General features: G+C 44.5%; 1 protein-coding gene across 1 annotated transcript in view; it reads right to left on the bottom strand.

The window, feature by feature from the left end:
* SYNE2 (spectrin repeat containing nuclear envelope protein 2) overlaps window positions 1-27,387 on the bottom strand; it is a 208,396-nt gene that overhangs the window by 155,159 nt on the left and 25,850 nt on the right. Inside the window, exons 10-28 of the mRNA XM_033172755.1 lie at window positions 26,496-26,633; window positions 25,107-25,271; window positions 24,207-24,319; window positions 23,164-23,320; window positions 20,843-20,939; window positions 19,983-20,170; window positions 18,360-18,524; window positions 17,516-17,686; window positions 16,657-16,845; window positions 15,594-15,797; window positions 14,776-14,931; window positions 13,969-14,186; window positions 12,823-12,898; window positions 9,628-9,719; window positions 8,546-8,669; window positions 6,344-6,486; window positions 3,834-3,981; window positions 1,700-2,286; window positions 1,075-1,254 (exon numbers count right to left, since the gene is read on the bottom strand). Coding sequence (XP_033028646.1) covers window positions 1,075-1,254; window positions 1,700-2,286; window positions 3,834-3,981; window positions 6,344-6,486; window positions 8,546-8,669; window positions 9,628-9,719; window positions 12,823-12,898; window positions 13,969-14,186; window positions 14,776-14,931; window positions 15,594-15,797; window positions 16,657-16,845; window positions 17,516-17,686; window positions 18,360-18,524; window positions 19,983-20,170; window positions 20,843-20,939; window positions 23,164-23,320; window positions 24,207-24,319; window positions 25,107-25,271; window positions 26,496-26,633 — 3,311 coding nt within the window. The remainder of the gene's footprint in view (window positions 1-1,074; window positions 1,255-1,699; window positions 2,287-3,833; window positions 3,982-6,343; window positions 6,487-8,545; window positions 8,670-9,627; window positions 9,720-12,822; window positions 12,899-13,968; window positions 14,187-14,775; window positions 14,932-15,593; window positions 15,798-16,656; window positions 16,846-17,515; window positions 17,687-18,359; window positions 18,525-19,982; window positions 20,171-20,842; window positions 20,940-23,163; window positions 23,321-24,206; window positions 24,320-25,106; window positions 25,272-26,495; window positions 26,634-27,387) is intronic.

Below are 27,387 nucleotides of genomic sequence, written 5' to 3'. Positions count from 1 at the left end.
AAATAACAACTCTGAACCCCTAAAAATGGTCCTTCCTCCTTCCTAATAAAAAATCTCAACAACTTTGACCCGAACCCCCCCCAAAAGGGGATAGATCACTGCCAGTTTTTAACTCTGAGTAGATCGCAGTCTCTTCGGAGATGGCCACCCCTGCTTTAATGGAATACCCTTCCATTGAGGGGCAGCTGATGACGCTACCTCTCCTCCCCACTTCATATGGAAATTTTCCAATGCCTAACCACCAAACCAAGAGTTGTGATGATTGCTACGAGGTAGGTGAAAAAACCCATTTGGCTAGTCCAATTGGGGAAAAGTCCTACCAGGCCCCCCGGCCAACCAAGGCGACCAACCGAAGTCCATAGCAAGGTCAAAGCTAAATCTAAGGGTGGGTGGGCAGGTGAACCTAACCAGCTGGGGGAAGCAGGATGAAGAGGGTGAGGTTTCCACCCGTTGCTAGTTTAAAGGGACTAAGACATGCCCCCCCAGGCCAACCAGATTGGTCGGCCTGCGGGAGGCGCGGGAATAATCTACCAATCACGCAGGGGCTGGGCTCAGCCCCTACGTGCGTGATCGGGTCGTAACGGTCGCAAATCCACCTCCTGCTGATGCGGAGGTGGCACTGTGATCTCCCAGCAGGTGGTTTGCTGCTGCTTACGAGGGAGAAAGGGAGAGGCAAGGTGGCAGCCAGGCCAGCACTGAGCATTGAGAGCCAGTGTGGAGTAGTGGTTAAGAGTGGTGAACTCATAATCTGGGGAACCGGGTTCGTGTCTCCGCTCCTCCACATGCAGCTGGTGGGTGACCTTGGGCTAGTGACACTTCTCTGAAGTCTCTCAGCCCCACTCACCTCACATAGTGTTTGTTGTGGGGGAGGAAGGGAAAGGAGAATGTTAACCGCTTTGAGACTCCCTCTCTTCTTCACTGCAAAAACTCTTCTTCACTGCAAAAACATGGGCTGAGCCAATATGGTCCTTGCCCCTACCACTCTCCTCCCTGTAAGCAGCACTGCCAGGAGGTCAGTTAAGAGCCGCTGGCCCATCCCACTGTGCATGAAATCACACAAACTTAGCCTCTCACTTTTCGGCAATGGCAAGCTTTGTCTTCTTCCACAAGCCCTCTGTGAGTTTCCACTGCCGCTTGACTTCTTCCCCCTGGCCATTGGCGGACCGTGAAAGCTGGCTGGCGACTTCATTCAAGGACCTCATCTCTGCAGCAAGGCGGTCCAGCTTCTGCCTCAGTTCGCTGATCGACTTCAACCTAGAAACAGGAACAAGTAGCATCAGTTTCTGTCACCTGTGCTGCTGGGTATTTAGGGTGTTGGTTGATACAATTTCCATGCCACTGCCTGGTATAAAAGCTCCTATGTGTACCATAGGGTACCTTCCTGTTTCCTCAGTTTTGTGATTAAAAACAATGAACCCTAACATGGGCATAGCCAGGATTTATTGGGGGGGGGGCAGGCTTTATGTTAGGAGAACAGAACCAAGTTATCTGCAATACAATTGGTCAGTTAGTTCAGTATTTCTATTTACTTATTGGATTTTTTGGGGGGGAGGCAGCTGAACCCATGAACCCTAAAGAAATAGTCATATAGACACCCCTTTTCTCTTCACCTAACCCATTTTCCATTTCCCCAAGGCAAAATATCTTCAACTTTATTTGAATGAATCTGAGAGAGAGAGAGGAAAAAGAGAAACCTCACCTTTGCTGAACAGCAGGGATCGTTGGCTCCCTCAGGCCTATTCTGCTGATCTTAACATGCACGTCTTGGATGTTTTTAAAGAGATCACTATTCTTCGATGTAAATTCTTTCTGAGCCTCCCTGTTCTGGCTGATGTCTTGTTCCTCCATGCACCCAACCGCAGGGTTTTCGTTTACAGGTAATGCAGCGACGAGGTCTTCGCAACACAACTTTTTCACGCTTTCGTCATCGTCGGTGTAAACGAGGACTTGCTTCAACCTCTCATCGAGAGATCTGGCCTCGCTTTTTATAAGAGAAACCTCCTGCAGCATAGCTTCCCCGGGTGATCCTGGGGCGAGGCTGAGAGGCACAGAGGCACCCAAAGACTGTTTCACATGCATCAGCAAAGACAGAAAAGTTTCCATGTCGTGCAGGATTGTCTCAATGACCTGCATCTTGCAACCCAGCTCTCCCAATCGCACTTTGTATTGACCAGCGACTGCGCTTGCTTCTTCCCAGTCTTTTGGATCAACCTCTGTTCTTTGATGCCTGCCTCGTTCTAGCAAGCCACACTGTTTGGTACAATTTGCTATAGATGCCTGCATTTTCTGAAATAGCGAAAAAACAGAAAGACAGTCACGGGATATAATAACCAAGGAAAAAAGTATAAAATACTCAGCCGTGACAATCCCTAAAACGAGGTGAAGGTGTAGTAAAGATATAACCCAAACGTAACTAAACGCAACTCCAAAAAATGGGGTGAGGGCCCCTAAACAACTAAGTGGAATTAGACAAAAATATATACAACTCAAATGAAAACCCTCATAACTAAAACCCTAACGAGATGCCGGCTCTTCCTCATTTCACTGGATAAGAGTCTGTTTCATCAGAGGGAATGAGTTTTGTTATCAGAATTGTTTAGGTTAGCTAACCTGAGTTCAACTAACATGAAATAGTTTGGGAGGATTCTCCCCCTACTGCTCTTTATTCTTTTGGTTTGACTTTTGTAGCTTTCTGTATTTTCTATAATTAATTTCCCTCTGAGGAAACAGACTCTTATCCAGTGGAACGAGGAAGAGCCGGCATCTCGTTAGGGTTTTAGTTATGAGGGTTTTCATTTGAGTTGTGTATATTTTTGTCTAATTCCACTTAGTTGTTTAGGGGCCCTCACCCCATTTTTTGGAGTTGTGTTTAGTTAAGTTTGCATTTTCTGAAAAGCAAGGGATTGCAACGGCGATAACAGAAACTGTGCTGTAAAAAAGGAGTACTTAGCATCAAGTCCATCAGATGCAGGGGTTGGGCTAGAGGGCTCTCGTGGTCCCATTCAACGCTATGATTTTATTATCTGTCAAGCGTAGGGGATGAGTGATGGATGGGACCCATAGGAAGAGCACAGGCTTTGCATTCCCTGCAGGCCCCTAGAAGGTTAAGCTCTTGGGCATCTCCAGGTAATAATAATAATAATAATAATAATAATAATAATAATAATAATAATAATAAATTTTTATTTATACCCCACCCTTCCCAGCCAAAAACCGGGCTCAGGGCGGCTAAAAGGTAAAAGGGTCAAGTAGCCAAAATAGCACTTAGGGAGTTCTCACCATCCTGTGTTCCTCAAACTTTGGTTCCCAGCTACTGTTGGACTACAACTCCCATCATCCCTGACCACTGGTCCTGCTAGCTAGGGATGATGGGAGTTGTAGTCCAAGTTGGGGCCCCAAGTCTGAGAAACACTGTACTAGATAATGCTGGGCTAGGCAGGTGAATGGTTGACTCAGCATAAATAGCTCAAACAGCCCCTCTTCCCACATAAACCAACCCAGATCCTGTGATTGCCATCTGAGACCCTTTTCTGTGTTCCTCCTCCATGCGTGGTCTGAAGGGTGGTGACACAGAAATGGGCCTTTTTCAGCGGTGTCTCTCTGCTTCCAGAATGCTCTCCCCGGGCACCATCTTGGTCTATTTTTAGGCACTAGCGAAATACTTTCCCTTTTACCTGGGCTTTTGGCCCTTAATTTGAAGGGCTTCAAGTATATGTGGCCTCTCTTTAGTGGGGCAGGATCTACAGGGGGTTTAGAAACACACCTACTGGCCCAATCTGGGAGCCCTTCATTAAGCCAACATGAGACTCCAAGGAAGAATAATAAGCACAAACCTTCACTTTCTTGAAGGGAAGGCTAGTATTATTTAGCATGCTCTGGGGAATGTCTCTCTGTCGGAGCTCTTCGTCCGCGTTGCACAGCTGAACCCATTCGCTTTCAATGGGTGCTAGAAGGGCCAAAACAGCCCTTAAAGAGTGAATCCTACAAAACAAGAGGATAAATTTGATCAGGAAACATAGAGAGGAAATCAGTTGTGGCTCAGTCATAGAACACCTGTGTCAAGGGCGCTTCTCAGCATGGCAGAGAGTTACATGTTTATTGTCATAGACAAGACTTACAGTCACTTCTAGAAGAAGAAGAAGAAGAAGAGGAGGAGGGGGGGAGTAGTTTGGATTTGATATCCCGCTTTATCACTACCCGAAGGAGTCTCAAAGTGGCTAACATTCTCCTTTCCTTTCCTCCCCCATAATGAACACTCTGTGAGGTGAGTGAGGCTGAGACTTCAGAGAGAAGTGTGAGTAGCCCAAGGTCACTCAGCAGCTGCATGTGGAGGAGCGGGGAAGCGAACCCGGTTCACCAGATTACAAGTCTACCGCTCTTAACCACTACACCATACTGGCTCTCTGCAGCTCTGAATACCTATGGACAGCAATCTAACAGCTAGGCAGCTATTCCCAGGTCTAGAGAGCAGTTGCAGCAACAGGGGGCCACTCCCCCTCCGCCGGTTTATGTACCTTCCCTCGGCAGGCTGAGCGCACGAAGCCAGAGACTGCGCCTGCGTTGGAACTTCCCCTGCTCTTCCCTTTTCAGTCCTCTCCTGGTTCTGGATGGTGCAGGAGATGGTGGGCAAGAACCTGGCCCTCCACTTGCTTGACCTGCCTCTTCTTCTGACCCAACTTGTGCTCCACCCTCCAGCTCTGAAGGATCCCCCCTGCCTCAGACACTTGCCTCCTGCTCAGTACACTTCCCCCCAAACCACTGGCCCCCTCTCACAGTTCAGACCCCAGCTCCCCTTCCCCTGTTCCACTCTCATCAGCATCATGCCAATCCCTGGCAACCTGCTTTGCATGCAGAAGGTCCTAGGTTTAATCCCTGGCATCTCCAGGTAGGGCTGAGAGAGAACCCTGCCCAAAACGTTGCTGGTCACTGTAGACCAGGCATGTCCAAAGTCCTAATCCGGCCCACCAGATGATTTAATCCGAGCCCCCTGGGCAGTATATGTCCTGGGGTTAAAACTGTAAAAAACAACAACTCAACAACTTCAATCCTAAAAAAAGTTCAACAACTTTAGTTGGCCCTCACGCATGTTCCCTTCATCAAATCTGGCCTTCTTTGAAAAAGTTTGGGCACCCCTGCCATAGACCAATACGGAGCTACACGGACTATGGTCCAGATCAACATAAGGCTGGTTCCTATGTTCCTTCCTACATGTCTCCACCTGTGATACAATGGAGAAATAACCAGTGCTGTCTGTATTACAAAACCCCACGACACAGAATTTGCCATTGGGCATACAAGAATCTGAGTTTTCAATCCCCACTCCCCAGTCCTTACGAATGCAGTGCTTTTAAAAAAGGGTATGGGGCATTGGGAGGAGTCACAGAAGCTCTACCTACAGATAAGGAATAGATTTATCTATCTACCACAGTGGGGGTTAGGCGCTGTGGTCTAAACCACTGAGCCTCTTGGGCTTGCCAATCGGAAGGTCAGCAGTTCCAATCCCCGTGACGGGGTGAGCTCCCGTTGCTCTGTCCCAGCTCCTGCCAACCTAGCAGTTCAAAAGCATGCCAGTGCAAGTAGATAAATATGCACCGCTGCGGCGGGAAGGGAAACGGTGTTTCCGTGTGCTCTGGCTTCTGTCACGGTGTCCCATTGTGCCAGAAGCAGTTTAGTCCTGCTGGCCAAATGACCCAGAAAGCTGCCTGTGGACAAACGCCAGCTCCCTTGGCCTGAAAGCGAGATACGCGCCGCAACCCCATAGTCGCCTTTGACTGAACTCAACTGTACAGGGGTCCTTTACCGTTACCCTTTTAGGCTGCCTATCTCACTGCCCTTCCCCATGATTTGCAGCAGGGAAAGCAGGAGGCAAAATAACCACAGGAGCTGCAGGAAAATGGCCATAACTCCATTGCAGGGCATGTGCTTTTCACGCAGAAGGCCTTAGGTTCAAACCCCTCAGTCCGCAATGAATACAACCTCCCCCCACCCACTTTCTCATGGGGACAGCTGCAGGAGGGAATCAGCACAAGACTCAAGAGGTCACGTATGCCATAGCGTGCCATCGATAATCTGACATGTATGCCTATATTTATTTACAGGGCACACTTTTCATTTTTTAAGAAGATACCAACATGGCAACGTACAGCATGCAGAATTGCAATAAGATCAACGCAATCGTCAATTTAAAAACGGCCGGGGAAAGAAAGTCATGTTTCATATTTATTTCTGCAGAAGTCCCTGGAGTGCAAACCACCACCACCACCCATCCTTGGTTACTGGTCCTGTATGCTGGGGCTGAAGGGAGTCCCAACAACATCTGGAGTGAACATCTGGCGGGCTGTACCTCTCCTTCAGAGCATTCCAGGCTCTGTTCCACTCTCTAAGCAGCTCTTCCTGAGACTCATCTGCTGTGACCGAAAACTTGCCTAGCAGCAAAACCACCCTTTCAAACTGTTTCCAAGAAGAATTGCCTTCGCTCTCCAAGGCCTGAAACAAGAGGAAGAAAATGCTGGTGACAGAATTAACAAGAGATGCAAAGGTTAACAAATATAAAATGTTAACAAGGGGTTTAAATGTTAATGGTAACGTGGCAATTGTTCAGATATAACATCCACAAGGATAAATATGCATTGCATGACTTGGATGTTGTCGTTTTATTCTGCTATGCAGCAAACACTATAAAGCTGAACAGCAAGCCTATCGAAATGTTTTATTAAACCTCCAGAAAGTGATATTTCAGTTGCAGACCACAGTTTTCATGGTTTATTTTAGTCATTCATATAAGTATTTTTTTAGATTAATTTTTTTATTGATTTTTTACGTTTTAGAATAGTCACTTAAACAACCTTAAAAGTATCAATGACTTCCCTTCCTCTCTTTCCATGGTTCATTTTGCACAACATAAATCCCTGCATATTTTATATAAACTAAACCAGGGGTAGGCAACCTAAGGCCTGTGGGCCAGATGCGGCCCAATTGCCTTCTCAATCCGGCCCACGGCTGGTCTGGGAATCAGTGTGTTTTTACATGAGTATAATGTGTCCTTTTATTTAAAATGCATCTCTGGATTATTTGTGGGGCCTGCCTGGTGTTTTTACATGAGTAGAATGTGTCCTTTTATTTAAAATGCATCTCTGAGTTATTTGTGGGGCATAGGAATTCATTCATTTCCCCCAAAAAAATATAGTCCAGCCCACCACATGGTCTGAGGGACGGTGGACCGGCCCATGGCTGAGAAAGGTTGCTGACCCCTGAACTAAACCGTTCAGTATTCCATTTTACATCCATTAAAACTCATTTACGCTGTTGAATTTATCTTAATGCTGTCCACGTTTTCAAATAAACACAATTTTCCTCCATATATTCAATAAACGTTTTCCAATCTTCTTTAAACGTATGTTCTTCTTGTTCTCTTATTCTATACATTAGGTCCGTGAGCAGCTCATAATTCATCAATTTTAGTTGCCAATCTTCTTTAGTTGGGACTTCGCTCATTTTCCATTTTGGGGCTAACACAACACAAGCCGCATATATATAAGTATTTCTATACTGCCAAGTCATAAGTGACCAGGGCAGCGTGATGCATTAAACACCCACAAAAACAAGATGGATAATCTTTACAGTGATTGCCTAATAACAAAATAAAATGTTAAAAGAGGTGCAAAGTCTTGTCTGTCACCACAGAAAAGGCATCAAGAGATAATAATAATAATAATAATACCTTTATTGTCATTGTACAACCTGTGTACAATGAAATTAAACGAGCCTCCCTCCCCTCCCCCAAACACTCAATCTCTTATCAAACCACACACCACCTCGCAAGTCAATTTCGCTATGTTATTTTTCGTTCAACAGCCTAACAGCCCACGGACAGAAGCTGTTTTATTGCCTGTTGGTACGGCTGATTATACTTCTATATCTCCTGCCCGAGGGTAGAAGATTAAAGAGGTGATGGCCGGGGTGTGAATCATCCCTGAGAATTTTTCTCGCTCTCCTAAGGCAACGATCCCTTGCGATGTCATCTAGCGGACTCAAGGGACAGCCCATGATATCATGTGCTGCTGTATTCATCACCCTCTGTAGAGACTTTCTGTCTGTGGCTGTCAGGCCAGCATACCACACTGTGATACAATATGAAAGGACACTTTCTATTGTGGACCAGTAAAAGGAGTTCATCAATTTGTTGTTTAACGTTATTGTTTCGCAAGACCCTGATGAAATGGAGTCTCTGTTGGGCCTTTCTGACCACCTGAGTTTTGTTGATTTTCCAAGTGAGGTCCTTACTAAGGTGAAAGTCAAAAGCAAAGAAGGATTGGCTGCCAAATCTCTACTGGAAGAGGGTCCCACAGCATGAGACCAACTACGCTAAATGCCCAACTTCTACTCAGGCCTCTATAATGTGGGGGACAACCAACAGAGGCCCTCTGTATGATCCCAGTGATCAAGCTGGGATATAAGGGCTCAGGTGATTCCTGAATGCAGCACTGCATAGCCTCTGGTTAATCCGATATCAGTCTAACTACACAGTAGGATTTTTGATATTTACCTCCAGCTCTTGCAGCTTATTCTGAAGGCTGAAAATATCTTTCACGCCACCAGGAAAAGCAGATGCTGTTTTTTCTCTGATGGTGTTCAAGCAAAGCTTCAGATTATGTCTTTCTGCATTGTAGCTAGAGAAAAAAAACAACTATTATTATCGTCAACCACGAGGAAGATTCATAACCCACCCTTCGACTAGGCAGATACCAGAGCAGGGTGCAACATATAAAAATATAACGCACAATGATAAAATTATAAAAATATAACTCTGCAAATGACAGAAGCAATGGAAAATACACAGCAGACTAAAATATCACCAGCTAACTAAAACATACATCATGCTGGCTGGAGCTGATGGGCTTTGGAGTACAGTAACAAGCTAGAGGGCACCAAGTAGACCACCCACCTCTTTTTTCCTAGGCAAAATAGGTTCAACAATATATGTCAGGCATAAGAAGAATGCACTTTTCCTGTGATTCTTCCTTTTTTTTTTTTTTACTCATTTCAAAACACAAGCAAGCCGTGAACCAAAAAGTCAAATTAAGACGATACTGAATGCCAATTTTGTTTCATTGATTAGGAAAATACAAATATGTGATGATGATGATGATTTATTGAATTTATATACTGCCCTATACCCAGAGGTTTCAGGGCGGTTCACAGAAAAGATCAACTTAAAAACCACAGTATATATAATCAAAGTAAGAACAACAACCCAATAACACCCCCCCCCCAAAAAAAAAGCCACATAGGATGTTGATCAGATCAGATCAACCAAAGGCCTGGTTAAAAAGGAACATTTTTGCCTGGTGCCTAAAGGGGTATAATGAAGGCACCAGACGAAGTTCCCTGGGGAGAGCATTCCACAGAGGTGGGGCCACTGCAGATAAGGCCCCGTTCTTGGGTCGCCACCCTCTCGAGAAGGAAGAGGCACACGAAGAAGCGTCTCAGAAGATGACCTCAGGGTCCAGGAAGTTCATATGGAAAGAGGCGGTCCTTGAGGTATTGTGGCGATGATGCCACTTTGCTCCTGATACTTTTGGTATAAATTTATTCATTGCCGCTTCCACATTCTATACTGGGCAGTACCTCTTTTGTAATTCCTTCAGAGACAAGTCTCCATGTTTTCCAAACTTCTCTGCACTCTGAAGTTTCTTTTCTAGTTCCATGTCTCCTGGACCCTGAACAAAATATCAAAATCTCAGTTTCAATCCATCATAGCAAATTATAAACATACATGTAATTTTATTAGAGCTTTTTCCCCAGGTCGGGGGGAGGGGGGAGAAGAGACAACACTTTCACGATACTAGACTAGAGGCTTTATTTAAAGAGGTTTTTTAAGGTTTTTAAGCCATACGGAAAATTTCTGCCATACACTTCCCCTTCCCAATTCAGAGTCCCCTACATGTACTAATGAACACATGGTGCTCTTGAACGTGGAAGTTTTTCCCATTAGTTTTAATGTAGAGGATGACTGGGAAAAGTTATGGAAGGAAGGTATTAAATTTACAGCTAGCAATGTGTTGAGAGAGAATATTATGAAAATGATATATAGATGGTATTTGACACCAGTGAAGTTAGCTAAGATATATCATGGCACAAGTAATATGTGTTGGAAATGTAAAAATTTGGAAGGTACCTTCTATCATATGTGGTGGACATGTTCAAAGGTTAAGGCTTTCTGGGAGAAGATTTATAATGAACTTAAAAAGGTAATGAAAATTACTTTCAGTAAGAAACCAGAGGCCTTCCTATTGAGCATGACCAATCATGAGATACCCAGTCAAGATACAGTGTTTTTTATGTATGCCACAACAGCTGCTAGAATTTTACTCGCAAGATACTGGAAAGCTGAAGAGCTTCCGAAAGTAGAAGAATGGCAAATGAAGTTAATGGATTATATGGAACTCGCTGAGCTGACCAGGAGACTCCGAGACCAGAGGGAGGAGAAGGTGCAAGACGTTTGGAAGAAATTAAAAAATCGTGAAAAATTAGATATTTGAAGCAGAATCAGTGTATATAAGTGGCTTAAGCTAGATGATGATAGGTAAAATAGTGCATTAGAAGTAATGTTTATGAATGGTTTTTTAATGACTAAAGTTATGTTTCTTTTTTATATAGTGGGGTATATATGATAAGTTAGTATTTTGAAATTTTATTAAAATAGTGGTGAATGTTAAGAAATTAGTTACAAAGTTACTAAAGTATAATAGTATTGAACGCAGCAGAGAGAATGGGGGAAGTCCCTAGATAAGATTTGAAATTAGAATTAAACAATTATTCTCAGTGTTCCAGTGTTTGTTCGTAGGTATGTATAAGCTTTCTTTTATCTTTTTTGTTGTTGTTTTTTAATATGTCTGTCATGTTTTTAAACTGTATTAGTGTGTTGTATTGTGTATTTGTTGTTTAATGCGAAATCGAATAAAATCTTATTTTTAAAAAAGTTTTAATGTAGAGGGAAGCTCTGTACGCATGAAGAAGCTGTTGTACACATGAGTAGTGGGCATCTTTAGAATAATAATAATAATAATAATAATAATAATAATAATAATAATAATAGTGACAGCCATTCTTTCTGCCCAGAATGCCCAGGAATTGCATTGTGTTGTTAGGGGCGAAAGGGTTACCAGAAGAGGCGGTGAAGCTAAAAATACAACTTAGGGTGGCATGGAGGGGTGAGAACCACTGTGTCACCATAGATAAACCCCTGAATTTTGAATAGTGTTTTTCTTTTTATTAATTAAATTTATACCCTGCATTTCCTCTCCAAGGAGTCCAGGGCAACAAACAGATGTACAATTTAGAAACAAAGCAAAAACACTCTAAAATTGTTAAGGCATTCTTTAAAAAAAATATGTTTGTTTGTTTGTTTATTCATTTTATTTTAAAAATTTCTATACCACTTTATGTTTTTAATAAAAACCTCAAAGCGGTTTAGAGAAGAGAAGAGAAGAAGAGTTTGGATTTGATATCCCGAAGGAGTCTCAAAGCGGCTAACGTTCTCCTTTCCCTTCTTCCCCCACAACAAACACTCTGTGAGGTGAGTGGGGCTGAGAGACGTCAGAGAATTGTGACTAGCCCAAGGTCACCCAGCAGCTGCATGTGGAGGAGCGGGGAAGCGAACCCAGTTCACCAGATTATGAGTCTACCGCTCTTAACCACTACACCACACTGGCTCTCTTTACAGCATATTAAATCAATGAAGCAATAAAAAAATAGCCGGGCAATGTTCCTCCGGCCTCATGAGGAGCCTCTTCAGTAGGGCTGGTGAGTCTGGGCCTCGCCCCCTAGGCCAGGTGGAAAGGGCCTTGCAGGGAGCGGCCTTCACGCCCCACAGCCAGGCGACGTTTATAACATGCACATATAACAGTAGTGTACTGCAAGTTAGGGAATGGGAAACCGCCAGCCCTTCACATGTTGTTGGACAACAACTCCCATCATCCCTCACCACATCATATTGGCTGGGGCTGATGGGAGTTGAAGGCCAAAAAGGCTCCACACTGCTAAGGCCAGTTTAAAAATGCTTCAAACAAATGCATATATGAAGATATAGCAAAGCGGATGTAAGGAGTTTCAGTGGTTGCTCATGAGAAATCAGCCAAACGCAGAACTTCTAAACACTAAGTTCTTTATTGTGCAGATATTTACAGTGGAGCTAAAATAAAGATGTCCAGCTCATCCCTCTGCAGAGTCCGGGAATGTCCGTTTCCGGTTCTTTGTCCAGCATAAAAGGCGCGGGATCCTGAACCCCCTCCTCCCCCCTCTACGTCCTTCCTCCCTGCGAAAACGGGGTGACGGAAAGGGTTCTTCTCCCCCTCTATCCGCTTGGTGCAGAGGCTCTCCATCCCTGTCACAGCACCTGCTCCGACTTCCTGTGTCCATCTCCCCCTCCCCGCTGGAAGACCGGTCTCTTCCCCCATTGGAGGAGGATGATGAACTGCTCAATGGAGATGGGGGTTCACTGTACTGCAACTGCCCCGGGATCTCTTCCCGCTGCAGCGAGGGCGGTTTCCTGACAGCGGGACTAGAGCAAACATGGGGAAATCGCTGGGAAGCACAGGTCACCCAAGTTTTTTGGGGGGGGGGATTCCTAATGGCAAGTGCTATTCAACAGTTGAACAGTCTGCAGCAGTAAGTGGTCTCCCCAAAAAAGTATAAATAAGAGCTAGAGTACCATGGATACTCTGGGAATTCATGCTTGCATTGCTGAACCTACTCTGATTCATTGGGAGTACATGGGAAGCATCCCTAAGGAAACTCTAGGAGCATATCCAAATGTCTTACCCTTTCAGTTGAAAACCCATTGCCAGGATTAAGAAATGATGTCTTCTCTCCATTGGCAGAAGCAAGGGCAAACTCTCTGGATTAAAATGACAACAACAACATCAGCTTGGTAAAATGCAAAACAAAACAATTCCTGTATTGCAAGGGGTTGGACTAGATAGATGGCCCTTGGGATCCTGTCCAACTCTACAATTCTATGATTCTATGAAATGACAATTGCATTTTTTCCATTTATTATGTTCATCAGTGGTTTACAATCCAGGCATCAATACGCTGGGAACAATAAACTCTGAATAACATTTTTAAATGAATGTATAAAAACACAGCTACATGAAAAGTACAGTTGCCCTAAGAGCAGAAAATTTGCTATATGAGTAAAATTTGCTAAGAATAAAATATCTGATATATAATACGGTCCACATGCACAATCACTGAAAATGGAATGCGGAGTTTCCCAAAGTCACTGCAGCCAAAGTATACTGTAATTCCCTGCACTCACCTGCAAATTAAAATTTGACATACTTGTTCGTACACCCAAAAAGATTGACTTCCACAGCCAAATTACATCTGGCAGACAGTTCTGTGGTTCTTCCACCCAACAGCTGTTGTTGGTTTTGGGGGGGGGATAAGTTGGGTCAGAAGTTTCAGGACCCTGGAGAGCTCCAAATGAGCAACTTGCTCCAGTAAAGAGTGGAAGCAGACTTCTAAAGCTCCTGCTCTCAGCCTCTTTCTCTCTCAGGCTCCACCCTCTTGTGACTAACTGTATAGATTCTTGAAGGGCCAACCCACTCATCTCCAGATCAGCACTCCTCCATTCCTTGGTGAGCTCCTGTGGGGGCATCTGGTTCCTGAGGCTCAGCGCAAGATGCCCTGAGGATCCATGCTCTGACTCTACAGATCCAGGAGGTTTTTTCCTGGGACTCGTGTGCCTTGGCCTCGCCTGGTCTAGCTCCTTTGCTGGAAAGTCTGCAGCCTCTGACCCAGAGTCTTGGCTGCTGCTGGACCCTGGCATCATGAAGAATAATGCATATAAAAGCGAAGAAGGACCTGCCTTCTGTGGATCACCTGTTATGTGTTTGCAGCTGAACACAATCATCTGGGAAGCCCCCATGAAGCAGTACCAAAGTGTCCATTGGCAATACCCACCCTCTCTTGGGTGAATGGCTATCGGCTGCCATAGACAACAGCTCACTGTGAACAGCCGACGCATGCCGCTGAAGCTCTTCCTTCTTCCGCTCATATTCTACGACCGGTGTCTTCTTCTCAGCCTGCTTTTCTTCCTCCGTCATGTTCTTGCTCATGGTTTTCAGGGCTTGCAAGGAAGTGTGAAGCTCGCCCAGGACACCTTGCTGAGAAAATATCGCCTAAACAGATAGAGGGATACAAAAACCACACTTTTCGATGATTTGTCAAGACACACTTCTTTACTCAGACTTTTGATTGGGCGGGGGCCTACCCTCTCCCTGCATTCATAATACACACTGCTGCAACTTGGCTCTGTCGCTTTCCCCTAAGCTGTTTTTTGGTTTTGTTTCATGATTGTGCAACTTGTTCTGATGGTGACATTTCTGTAACCCACCCTGGGACCATTCAGTGAAGGGAGGGCTGTAAGTACTAAAACAAAACAAAACAAAACGGCCTGCAGCAGTTTCTTAAGGTAACCCACATCTTGAGAATCAAAGAGAAAAGAATACAGTCGTACCTTGGAAGTCAAACGGAATCCGTTCCGGAAGTCTGTTCGACTTCCAAAACGTTCGAAAACCAAAGCGCAACTTCTGACTGGATGCAGGAAACTCCTGCAGCCAATCGGAAGCCCCATCGGACGTTCGGCTTCCAAAAATCGTTCGAAAACCAGAACAGTCACTTCCGGGTTTTGACCGTTCAGGAGCCGATTTGTTCAGGAGCCAAGGTGTTCAAGATCCAAGGTACAACTGTATTGGTTTTATGCAATACCTCATGTTCTGCAATGAGCCCCTTCGTCTTTCCCGCTTTGAGCAGCTTCTTTTCTTTATTTATTTGCTTATTGAGTTTTGAAAAAGCATTATTCAGCTTCCCTCGTTCGATTTCCATTTTTAATTCAACATAGGATACGATTTCACAGCGAACTGCCTGCAGAATATGGGAGACATGTTCAGAGACGACGGTAACAAACAAAGCAAACAGGTTAAGAGGGGTATTTTGGAGAGGATATGGTGGAGACAAGACAGGTTCTACCCCAACCATCTTCCAGGGAAATCAATTTATTGTTTTTCTATCCCAGATTTCCTCCCCCAAGGAGATCAAGATGGCATGCATGGTTCTCCCCCTACTCACTTAATCCCTGTGAGGTAGTTTAGGCTGAGAAGCGGTGACTAGGCCAAAGGCCACCCAGTGAGCTTCCTGGCCAAGTAGGGAATTGAACCCTGGTCTCCCAGGTCCAACAATTTAATCACCAGACTGGCTGTCTAATCTCTCAGTCCTAGAGGACAGATAGGACTGATAATACAAAGATATTCAGAAAACTCCACTGCACATTTAGCCAGTGCATGGAGGAAAGAGTGGGACCATGCCTACTAGTTCCGCACACCGACACCCGTGGCCATCCAGTGATGCTTATAATCAACCTCAATCTTGAACTCAGGTCTCCCTGAACCAAGCTGCTAACTAGCTCCCACATCACACCAGCTCTGTCAAAAAGGCCTTTAGAGCATCACACCTAACAAAAAAAAACATCCCCAAGTGGCTTCTCTGTGATTAAAATGACTCTTGGTCTCCCAGGTACATTTTCTCACCTCCCATCTCTCGCGAACGTCTTTGCTCTTTTCCTCCACCGCCGCCTTTTCACAAGCGGGCAAAATGTCTTTCAATTGTTCTGCTGCTCTCAAAAACTTGCGGAGGATGTTGGTATCCAAGATGCTAAAAGCTTCCTGAAAGAAGGGGGAGGCGGGGGGGTATAGCCTAAGATTATAGAATAATAATAAAAACACACTACCTGTCTAAAAATAGATGAATGCCAAGGACAGGGGGCAGCCAAAGTGGTATGCTCTATAACTCCTGTCAGTCCGTCCGGATAGCCAATCCGGATAGTCCCAGATGGTAGGACTGGTAGCCTGGCATCTTGAAGGGGCCCCTTTCCAAGCTGGCAGTATTACAGAACTGTGCTGGGATTGAATGGCAAAGGAACCGATTTTGAAGGAGTTCATTGAGCCCATCGCTGGGGGACAAAGAGCCCAATCTTACTGTTTGTGGCCCGTTCCTCAAGCCCAGCATCACCAAACAGCACATTCAGGCAATGAACTCCTATTATAGTTCTAACATGGAAGACGCCATTTTAATTTCGCTTCCACAGAGCCCTCAACTTAGCATGGACCCAGAACATTGGGGGGGGCAAGTTAAAATGGAGCCTCCAAGCTAACTAGTGCTGATCAAAATGTTAGTTCACCAAGGCCCACTCATTTTGCCCTACCTTGTTTACCACTTGGGGCAACAAGGCCATCACTACTACAACTAGGGTTGGAGAAGAATTTTGCCTGGTCTGTATTTTTAATTGGACCAACCAAATTCACACCTTCTGGACCAAGATATGGATCCGAATGTAATTACCCTTTCAGATTTTGCCCTACTCCAAATTTTGTGATACATGCCAAAATGCATTTTAATAATGTGTATTTTGCAACAATGTGTACATTGAGATAAAATACATATTTAAATACAGCATTTCATACAGATTTTTTCCCCCAATGGACACATTAACGTGGAAACAGAATACAACAGACTTATAAACAAACACATGTGAAACTGACATGAACCGGAAAGGATCCATCTCCATCCATCCTTAAACACAAGATGAATTACGTGGTAATCAGTAACGGTTTGCCTCACCTCATGTCTCGAAACTGGTCCCTCAGACCTGGCCTTTTGGCCAAGGATTTGCATAGCTTTTAAAATAGACGCTTCAAGCTCCTTGTGAGCATCTTCGAAATTTAGCTTAACCTCTTCTTCTGATAAAGACTCGTCCGGTGATAGTGAACCGGCATCAAGTGTCTAGGAAATAAAAAAAAGGCAGGGAAACAATGGAAGCTGCTGTGTGAGGAAAACAAGGCTTTTTATTCACATTTTCCAGTAAAAATTGGTTTTCTGAGGAAACTGTCTTTCCAGATATGTTAAGGCAGGATGATTTGCTCACTCCCTCAATAGTCAAGGCCTGAAAGCTTCTTCTGTTGATGCGGTCTCTGCAGGGGTTCAAACCCACTTCAAAAAGAAAATAGATTGGGATATAGGGCAGCATCCTGTAAAAAGGCTGGCTGAGTTCAGGTGCAATATAGAGGCTATGTGTAGCCTCGATTCAGGATCATCCCCCCTCCCGTCTCATCAACTAGACAAACCTCTCCTGAACCTGGGTTTAGTGGAATCCATGGACTGGCCATAAGTTCGCAATGGGCCTAGAAACTTAAATGTCATATCATAAGAGCATAAGAACTGTACTTCTCATGTTCTCTAGTGACTGGCATAACACCTAAGAACTTGAAAGGTGCGTTTAGAAATCATGACTTGTAGCCACGCGTGTCTCAGCAACTTCAGAGGTCAAACCTAAACTTATCTGCCACTGCAGCACCAATGCAGATGTATCTGTGGGGCCCAAAAGCAGGACTGGTCTCCCCAGAAGATGTAGGGGACCCCACTCTCCCACTCCCGCTGTGTACAGTCACGGCACATTCATAGACTTTTGAACCACAGAACTGGAAGAACGAGGGCTCTTAAGAACCTCCTCTGAGCTGTCCACTGCAGGGTCATCTGGTTCTGCTGTTGTGGGAGAATCCATTTTTCCATTACTGCCAGCTGCCAGCTTCACCTCTTCCTCTTGCATTCCCAGCAATCTCATCTCCTAGGGACATCAAACGTCACTTGTTATAATCCCCCAATTATTCAATTTCTACCAAACACCAATTAACACTGGTGTTATCAATAATTCTGATAAAAATAAAAATCCTAGGTCGAGTCTCACCCTAAAATTTATCAGAATATTTGATTCTGTTTTATTTGTTTAGGTCTTAATGGAGACCATGGTTTTCTCTCCAATACAGGTGTCAAATTAGTATAGCAAGGGAGGAGTGGGGAACCTCTAACCCGCCAGATATTGCTGAACTACAACTCCCATCAGCCCTAACAAGTGTGGCCAATGGCCAGGGTGGTGGGAGTTGTAGTTCAGCAAAACTTCTGGAGAGCAAAAGTTCCCCATGCCTGCCTTAAAAAGAAGTATCATATTAAGAACATTCACTGCGTTTGGACCTTTCATGGGACTGTCACAGATAAACTGTAACTTTGTGCACGCCAAGGCATTTTGGCCTCATTCTTTACTAATCTGCAAAAGAAATCTGCTGAGGATTAACACCTCGTGCATCTGAGGAAGTGTGCTCTGGTCCATGAAAACCTATGTTACAATAAATCCGTTAGCCTAAAAAAAATATTCCACGTTGCATTTTTATGCTTTAGGATATCATAAAGCTAACAGCAACTCCACAAGGCTTTTTTTAAAAAAAAAATCTGTGACAACTCACAAACTGTGTTTTCTTTATAAGCTTAGCCCATTTTCTGTTCAGTTTCTTCAGCTCACTGGAAACGGCTGAACCCACTTCCTCGTTGCAGGATTCGATCAAAAAGTTCCCTGCTTCATTGACAGATCCGTGCCGGGAGTTCCAGGCAGCCAATACTTCTGTGGGAACCTAGTACACAACACAACACAACACAGTAAGCCAGCATCTCACATGCATTTGACGTCGGCGATTTCAACCACACACACTTGGCTACATCTCCCTATACTAGCCTCTCTCTCTCTTCCTCTCTTCCGCCTTTCCACAAACATGTGCCTTCCCTGGGCAAGTCCTGCTCAGCATAGTAGCTTTGGGAGTGGCGGAGATGGTTTTGCAAGAACTCACAAGGCAATCCAACTTCCCGCGAGTGCAACTAACTTTCGGGGTTGGTGTGTTGTGCGAGAAACACACAGAGAGCAATTAGACCGAGTGTTTGGGAGGGGGGAGGCTCGGTTAATTTCATTGCAACAGGTTGTACATTAACAATAAAGGTATTATTATTATTATTATTATTACTTATTATTATAATTATTATTATACCTGCTGCTCCCACCTGCCAATGGTGCCCTCACCGTGATCAACTCCCGCCCAAAAACCTATGTCCCCACTGTGGAAGGACATGTGGATCCAGAATTGGCCTCCACAGTCACTTATGGACTCACTGTTAAAACCATGTTTATGGAAGACAATCTGACTTGGCTACGAGTGATCGCCAAAGAAAGAAGAAGAAACTGAAAAAATAAACCTATGCTGCCAATACTCGTGGTAAATCAGTATACAATAAGCAGCACAAAAACAGCACACACAAATCTACCAAACCATTCCACGTATTGAATTCTATATTGGTAGTCCAATCAAAAAGAGAGGACAGGGGACAAACGCCGGCACACTGTCTAATTTTTGTGCGTCACATCTTCAATATTCCATCTGATTGGACTTGCTTTCATCTATTAACATCTGTGCGTATCATCTGACTGGACGACCTATTTTCATCAATATCTACAGGAGCCTGGCTAAAGACATTTAAAGGCTGGAAATTGTCCTGTTGTACTAACTTGAATGAGTTTTCTGTTTGTGGCTTCTTTGTTTGACTTCTTGCATTGCTCTCTTTTTGATTGGACTACCAATACAGAATTCAGTACGTGGAATGGTTTGGTAGATTTGTGTGCGCCGTTTTTGTGCTGCTTAAAGAAACAAGAAGAAGAAGCTTGCAGGTTGCACCAAACAGGAAGAAAGGCAGAGAGCTTGAAACGGGAAGAAAGGCAGAGAGCTTGAAAGCTACTTTTGGGCCAGGTCTACTTGAAGCTTCCAGATTTCCTCCGACCTCTGATCCTTCCCCTTACCAGCTGCCTTACAGAATGCAGCTGGCTAACCTTGGAGCGGCTTTGTCTTCCTCCCATAGAGTTGGGCTTAAACACATTTCCCACCTACAGCTCAGAAGGCAATTTCCGTGTATACATGTGAGCCTTTGAACCAAACCCCTACGTATAACGTTGAGTTGGCTGTCCGTCACATTTGGTGCTCACAATACTTCCCCAACCATAAAGTGTGTGAATCGACTGTAAGAGTCAGCAAGAAATGCAAACATACATTCGGAGGGTGCTCTTTCCGTGTGTCATCCAGCCAAGCCTGCAGCAAGCGGATGTTCTCCGTATAGGTGTCCCAGGACGACAAAATCTTCCGCAAGGTCGCGTTCACGTTGTCAATGTACTCGTTGCATCTGGAAACCTGAGATTCTACCGTCTTAAATAATTTACTTGCATCCTCGGGATCAGCTCCTAGAATGTTAAATAACGATGCTGTCATTACCCATGGCTACAGTACATGCAGGACTGCCTTTGCCCAGATACGCCAACTCGACTACTTCAATCTGCAGAACTGGTACATAATAACTGCTGCATAATATTTGTTCCAAAATCGATTTTTGGAACTTTGGAACTCCCTGACTATTGACATCAGGCAGGGGCCTTTGGTGTATTTTTTTCAGGAATTGCTTACAACATTATTTTTTTTAGGCAAGCTTATCCAGACATGTAGAAGGAACTTGTGCTTTATTTTTTTAGCTATTGTTGATTTTAACCATCTTTTAAATAATTTTAATACCTGTCTTTAGCTGTTTTTTTAAAATAATAGTTTTAATTTTATATTGATGTAAACCACTTAGAGAGGTGTGTTGGTTTACAACTGATCAATATATATATAAAAAAATCTTAAAATAAAAAGAAATTACAGCAGAGCAACGAGACTGGTTCCGACCCTGGTTCATTATCACAAAATGACACGACGATGTGAGTCACCATTATGCCCTTTTTACAGATGGGAGAACTAAAAATGGAAGAGAGCAACTTGCCAAAGCCAGGATCTGCTCGGTGAATACTTGGCCTAAGATTTTAACAATACAAGATGATAGGAGTCCAGATAGAAGCGTATTTACGCTTTTGAGGTCTTACCCAGATTAGAAGTGGTCATGATCCTGTTCTGGCTCTCTTTGCATACTCGAAATGTGGTTTCCAGCTGACTAAGAAATCCTTTTTCTTCAATAAAACCCTGCCCACACAAACAAACAAAAAATAAGCAAAAAGATGGATTAATTTGAGAAATGCTTACCAGTACAGAGATATGGAGATAATCGAGTTTGCGATTTAAAAAATGAACAAACCATTATTTTATCTCTTTTTAAAAAATTATTGAAACTCACCTTACTGGTTCAATTATTTTGCACTGCATCTTCTTTGGATAATTGCTTTTGCAATTGAAAGGGAGAGTTTAGAGGATTGGCTGTTAGTTGTCACCTTTCTTTACTGATTATTATTGGATTGTTATACATTTTACAGATACTGTTGCATTTGTACATATGCCACAATGGCAATCGGTAAAATAAAATAAGAGAAGAATGGAATATTTTGGTTCCTAGGTGGAAGGAAAATCCAGCTGGAAACCAAAATATTTTCGTGTTTGTTTGGCATCCCCTCGCTCTTCTCTATCATATCACCTATTTTTGGCGCTACAATGGTCAAGGTGAGTCTTCTCATCATGAAGGATGTGGTATTTACACCCCAGCTCTGACATGTCAGTCATGTGGGCTTCCTAAAAGGTACAGCGACTGATATATAAATAGTGATGTGCTTTCAACACTTGCTAAAAACAAAACAGAACAGAATCCCAGGATTCTGCTGACCACTGATAGCAGCTGTCCCTTCATCTTTGTGAGACTGCGGCTGTTTCTAATGCTCTAAGGCAGAGGTGAGAATCCTTTCCTCAGCCCAAGCTCCGCGTTACCTTCCAGAGAATGTCCTGAGGCCCATGTGCCATTGATGGCTGCGGCCTAAGCCAAAAGTACCCGCAGCAGACCATGTAAATTTTACCTTTCTGCGGTAGGCCAGTTTTCACACACACACACACACACACATACTCGCCCATCTCTATCCTTCCTCAAAATAAGCAAGAGGCATTATCAGGATCCAGGAACAGATTTCAACTAGGCAAAAAATCTTGGGGTGCAAGGAAGGTCTCTGGGGTGTGGCCCGTGGGTGTAATTTTGAGGGGCTCCGACAGGAAGGCCTAAGCGGGTGCGTTTGGCCCCTAGGCCTGAAGTTCTCCACCCCTGCTTCAGGGTACTTTAATATTTTTTAATACTGTGGCAAAATGCCTCGACATTAGGTAGGTAGGTGAGTGGGTAAAAGGAAGTGTAGAAATATTTTAAATCGGGGAGGAGGGCCACTTTGGGCCAGGGGAGCAGATCTGAAAGCAGCCAGCCCTCTGCAGGGTCACCCACCTGCCAAATCACATGATGTTTCACGATATCAGGGGCATCTTATGATGTCAGGTACAGAGAAACTTCAAGCCACAGCGTCAGAGGATGAACTGGATTCTTCCTTTGCAGCTGCAGCTTGAATTTAGTGCCCCCTTAGGGCGCTCATGATTCCCTCTCCGCAGCCGCAGTTTCAATTCCGTACTTTTTGAATTCAAGCCGTGGCTGCAATTCTAGAAAGCTTTTATACCCTTCTGAACAAATAGGACAAATCCATTGAAAACTTTGGCAGGTGTCACGGACGGTTTGATACAGAGTGCTGAGGAGAGAGCCACCCCCCGCCCCCACCATCACCCCTCAATAAATGCTTTGGCACATCAAATTGCTGTCAGGGTTTAAACCTTGCAAAAAATTGCCTAGGCTCCCTTCTTTGGGGGGGAAATATGGTTGTTTCCCCCGCAACCAGCCTTCTGTTAACAAATTGCAGTTTTGCAGTGACATCTGCTGGACGCTCAGACCACATCATAATGACGCCTGCAAAAAAAACCTTTTTTGTTTAGGCAGCCGTACCTAGACACAAAATTTTATTATGTATACTTGTTCTTATATTCTGTTGATTTATCTGCATTTGAATAATTTTTATTATGTATACTTGCTTTCAAAGTTTGTTAATTTAAGTGGTGCTTTCATACACACAGACACACTTTATGTACAACATTTAGAGGTTTATTTCTTTTATTAAGCAGTCTACACATTTTGTCAAATAAATAAATGTACCGTTTTTATTCCGGCCTGAAAGCTGCTGAATTCGACAACTGCGGCTTCACACCAAAAAGCTGCGCAGCTGCACTATTCAATAGGCATAGAGTACTTCTTAGCCCCATTTTGCAGATGAGGGCAAGGAAGGACTGAGGCTTAGCGTTTTTGAATGGGAGGACATCCCGATTCGTGCCACAATCTCTTGGCCGCTGTTCTACGAAACTAGCCAGCCAGCAAATGGAAACAGCTTATGGTGCTTACATTCCAATCTGACAACAGCGACTCCACACTCTCCTTGGTCCCATGCTTGATGTGCCAGATGTTAAGCTTAGATACCAGTTCCTTCAAGATAGCCGTGCAGAACAATTGGTGGTACTCCACAAGATTGCTGAAATCTGCAAGCTGGATGCTGCTGAACCTGAAAGGAAACCCAACATCCTGATTAAGAAAGAAGGCAAAACCGGCAAATGCGACCGGCACCATGCAAGAGATGCTCCATTTGCGAGCACCTCAAAAAGTCTGAGTGCCATTTTTTTGTGCCTGGCTGACACTCGAGGATTACTGAAATGTTTGTGCTTTGAAGCCTCAAAGTATTTGTTAAGGATAGACGATATGTTAAGGAGCTTAACAATAAAGAGTCAAGTGTTTTGAAAACTGAAGTAAGGCACCAATATTTTCATTGTCAACACCAAATTAAACATGTATTAACCATTTCTGCTAAGAATGTGATATTAACAATGTGCCATTTACGTGAATTGCATATTAATTCATGCTTATCAAAATAATAAATTAAAATGTTGTTGACACATACACCCCTGGCAGTGAAGAAGAAGAAGAAGAAGAAGAAGAAGAAGAAGAAGAAGAAGAAGAAGAAGAGTTTGGATTTGATATCCCGCTTTATCACTACCCGGAGGAGTCTCCAAGTGGCTAACATTCTCCTTTCCCTTCCTCCCCCACAACAAACACTCTGTGAGGTGAGTGGGGCTGAGAGACTTCAGAGAAGTGTGACTAGCCCAAGGTCACCCAGCAGCTGCATGTGGAGGAGCGGGGAAGCAAACCCAGTTCACCAGATTACGAGTCTACCGCTCTTAACCACTACACCACACTGGACTAGACTAGACCTCCTGTTTTGGCACCCACAACCCAGGTCCCTGAAGCCATTTGGCTCCTAGCTTTTCTATCCCAGTTTCTAACACTGATAGGAATGTGCAATTATATTAATGGGTGGATAAAGCTGCTCTGCATTATCTGCGAGGATGGGGAACAGTTAACAGGCTGATAAGAGGAATCTGACAGTGACAAACCTTCTTCTCATCTCTTCCAGTTTCTGCGGCGGCACCAGCGGCATGCCTGCCTCATCTCCATTCTGAAAGGACTGCAGCATCTCCAAGTGTCCTTTGAAATGGTCCATCAGGCTCTGAAAGAAGCATCGCTCCATTCACATATTTCGCACCATCATGGGGGAAAAGAGCCATGTGCTGTGGCCAGCTCTTCCCAGAGTTAATTCGTCACTGGATTCGCCACCCTTGGTGTAGACCAGCGTTTCCCAAACTTGGGTCTCCAGCTGTTTTTGGAGTTCCCATCCAAACAATCAGTTCCCATCATCCCTGACCACTGGTCCTGCTAGCTAGGGATGATGGGAGTTGTAGTCCAAAACAGGTGGAGACCCATGTTTGGGAAACCCTGGTGTAGACAGGTATAAGACAGCTTCCTATGTTCCAAAGTTGTTGCTTTTTAATGAATTTCTCCTTGTGAGCATTACAACGGAAAGGGCATGGCAAACCACACTCTGGCTGCAGAATCATGGAATGTGCAAACCAGTACTACGCCTGTGTGCCTGTGTTTGTGTAGCAAAGCTGAGCATATTTTTTATGATTTTCAATTTTATAGGTAAAATTGAAAATCATAAAACCCCTGACCGTTAGGTCCAGTCACGGACAACTCCAGGGTTGCGGCACTCATCTCGCGTTACTGGCCAAGGGAGCCGGCGTACAGCTTCCGGGTCATGTGGCCAGCATGACTAAGCCGCTTCTGGCGAACCAGAGCAGCGCACGGAAACACATTTCAACAATTTTACAATCATTTTAACATTTTGAAACTCGACTTCCTTCCCCCTCTTTCTGCGGTTCCTTTAATTTTTTTTTTATATTTTCTACAGGAGCGTATGTATTTTTTAAAATCCTGTTTTGTTTTCCGTAACCAACCTGGGTGGACCTCATTTTTCCTTCTAGGGCAGCCATGGCTTCACAGTGGTCTTGAGAATCTGGTAGATCTTCCGCCAACTGGCGTTCTACCTCTTGCAGCCAAAGCTCAATTGCATCTAAAGGTGGAGGCAATAAACCGTCCAGCTTTGCTTTCCATTCATTCATCTAGGAAGGCAAAACACAGGTGTACATGAAAGGTTCTGTATTTGTTTTATACACACACACACACACACACACACACACGTTCAAGTTAACAAACAAACTAGGCTTTTAAACCAGGTGGGTCTGCTCCATCCTCACAGCGCACAGGTAGGAACGTCTAGGAAGGCTCACGTGTCATTATGCATACAAAACGTGTGAGATGCAGACAATCCTGCAGAACCCAGAATACGTCCGTTTTATTGCTGAAATGATTTTTGGCAGGGGCAACCACTCAAATTTAGGGGGAGGGGAAGCATTTGGGGGCCATTAGGGTCACCTGCTGGCCTGATGCATATCACCCAAAAATCTACCAGTATTGGCATGGTGGTAGGTGCCCAGTCTGACTGGCTGAGTCCTACGAGGAAAGGCTGAAGGAACTGAGTGTTCTTGGCCTGGAAGTGAGAAGCCTGGGAAGGAGAGACAGCACTCTTCAAATCCCTGAAGGGCTGTCACACATAAGAGTGCAAATGCATGTCCTCTGTGGCCACAGAGGGCAGAACTGCATCCCATGGGCTCTAAGTTACAGGTGGACAGATTTCGGTTGAACACTAGGAAGAACCACCTTGGTGGTAAGAGCGATTCAGCAATGGAACCCATTGCTTCCCTTGCTGAAGATTGTGGAGAAGCAGAGAAGTCATCTCTTGGGGATTTCTAGGTCTGAACGTCTTGCATGGAGCAGGGGGTTGGGCTAGCTTAGGGGCGGGGAACTTCTTTCAACCTGAGAGCTGCATTGCCTTAGGAACAACCTTCCATGGGGCACGTGCTACTGGTAGGTGTGGCCACAAGCAGAAGTGGGTGGGCCAGGAAGAAGGAAGAGATTTTTCTACACATGCTTCTCCCCAACAGGCAAGCAAAGGACCTTATCACAATTGAAGGAGACATTCCTGAAGGACACGAGAAGGACATGGAGCAGGGCCAGTGAGAGGTGAGGGGGGGGGTCTGGGAACAGTCCCAAGGACCAGATGGAGAGGCCTGGGTGGCCACATTCAGCCTCCGGACCTGAGGTTCCCCAACCCTGGACTCGACAGGCAACAGTGTCCCCTCAAACTCTATGAAGATGTGATGCCCTATTTACACCACACTTGAAAAGCACGAAGAAGCATTTCCTGGCCCATCCCACCAACCTAGACATGAGCAAAAGACTGCATGAGCATAAACTGCAGTTGCCTCAAAAATACTTCAAATGACCTGAGAGGTTAGGCTGTCCCATGCATCTTTCATCTTTAGATAATCTCCACTCGGCTCTGATGCTTTTCTTTTAGATGTCAGGAAGGACTGAAAAGTCTTTTTCTCCGCGTTAAACGATTCCATAAATGATAACATCTCCTAGGGATAATTAAAAAAAAGAAAAAGAAATTCAGTTTCAGAAACTTTTAAAGCAGGATTAGATCAATAGACAGAGTATAGATCTCTCAACAGCTATTAGCTATAACAGTCAAGAGTTTAAGAACAGCTCTGCTTGGCCAGGTCAATGGCCCATCTTAATCCAGCATCCTGCTCTCACACTAGTCAACCAGTTGTCTATGAGAAGCTTGCAAGCGGGAACTGAGCACAACAGCTAGTGTGGTGTAGTGGTTAAGAGCGGTTGGCTCATAATCTGGTGAACCGGGTTCGCTTCCCTGCTCCTCCACATGCAGCTGCTGGGTGACCTTGGGCTAGTCACACTTCTTTGAAGTCTCTCAGCTCCACTCACCTCACAGAGTGTTTGTTGTGGGGGAGGAAGGGAAAGGAGAATGTTAGCCGCTTTGAGACTCCTTCGGGTAGTGATAAAGCAGGATATCAAATCCAAACTCTTCTTCTCCCTTCCTGCAGTTTCCAGCAACTTGTATTCAGAAGCATACGGACTCGTGACATTCTGTTGTGCTCAGGTCCTGCTTGTGTGCTTTCTTGTACTCCTGCTTCCAACTCCTTAGCCTTTTCTTCTCCCAAAGATATCCCACAAGCCAGTGTAGGTTTAGGACCAGAGTTTCCCTTCTCCTCCCGATCTGCTCCAATACTAGGCAGACAATGCTAAGCTAGATGGAACAGGGATCTGGCACAGTTTCCTATGTTCCTATGATGGCCACTAGATGGCTCAAAA

The sequence above is a fragment of the Lacerta agilis genome, chromosome 1 (genome assembly GCF_009819535.1).
Source record: "Lacerta agilis isolate rLacAgi1 chromosome 1, rLacAgi1.pri, whole genome shotgun sequence".
NCBI classification, from domain to species: Eukaryota; Metazoa; Chordata; class Lepidosauria; order Squamata; family Lacertidae; genus Lacerta; species Lacerta agilis.
This window is presented reverse-complemented; position numbering and strand designations above follow the sequence as displayed.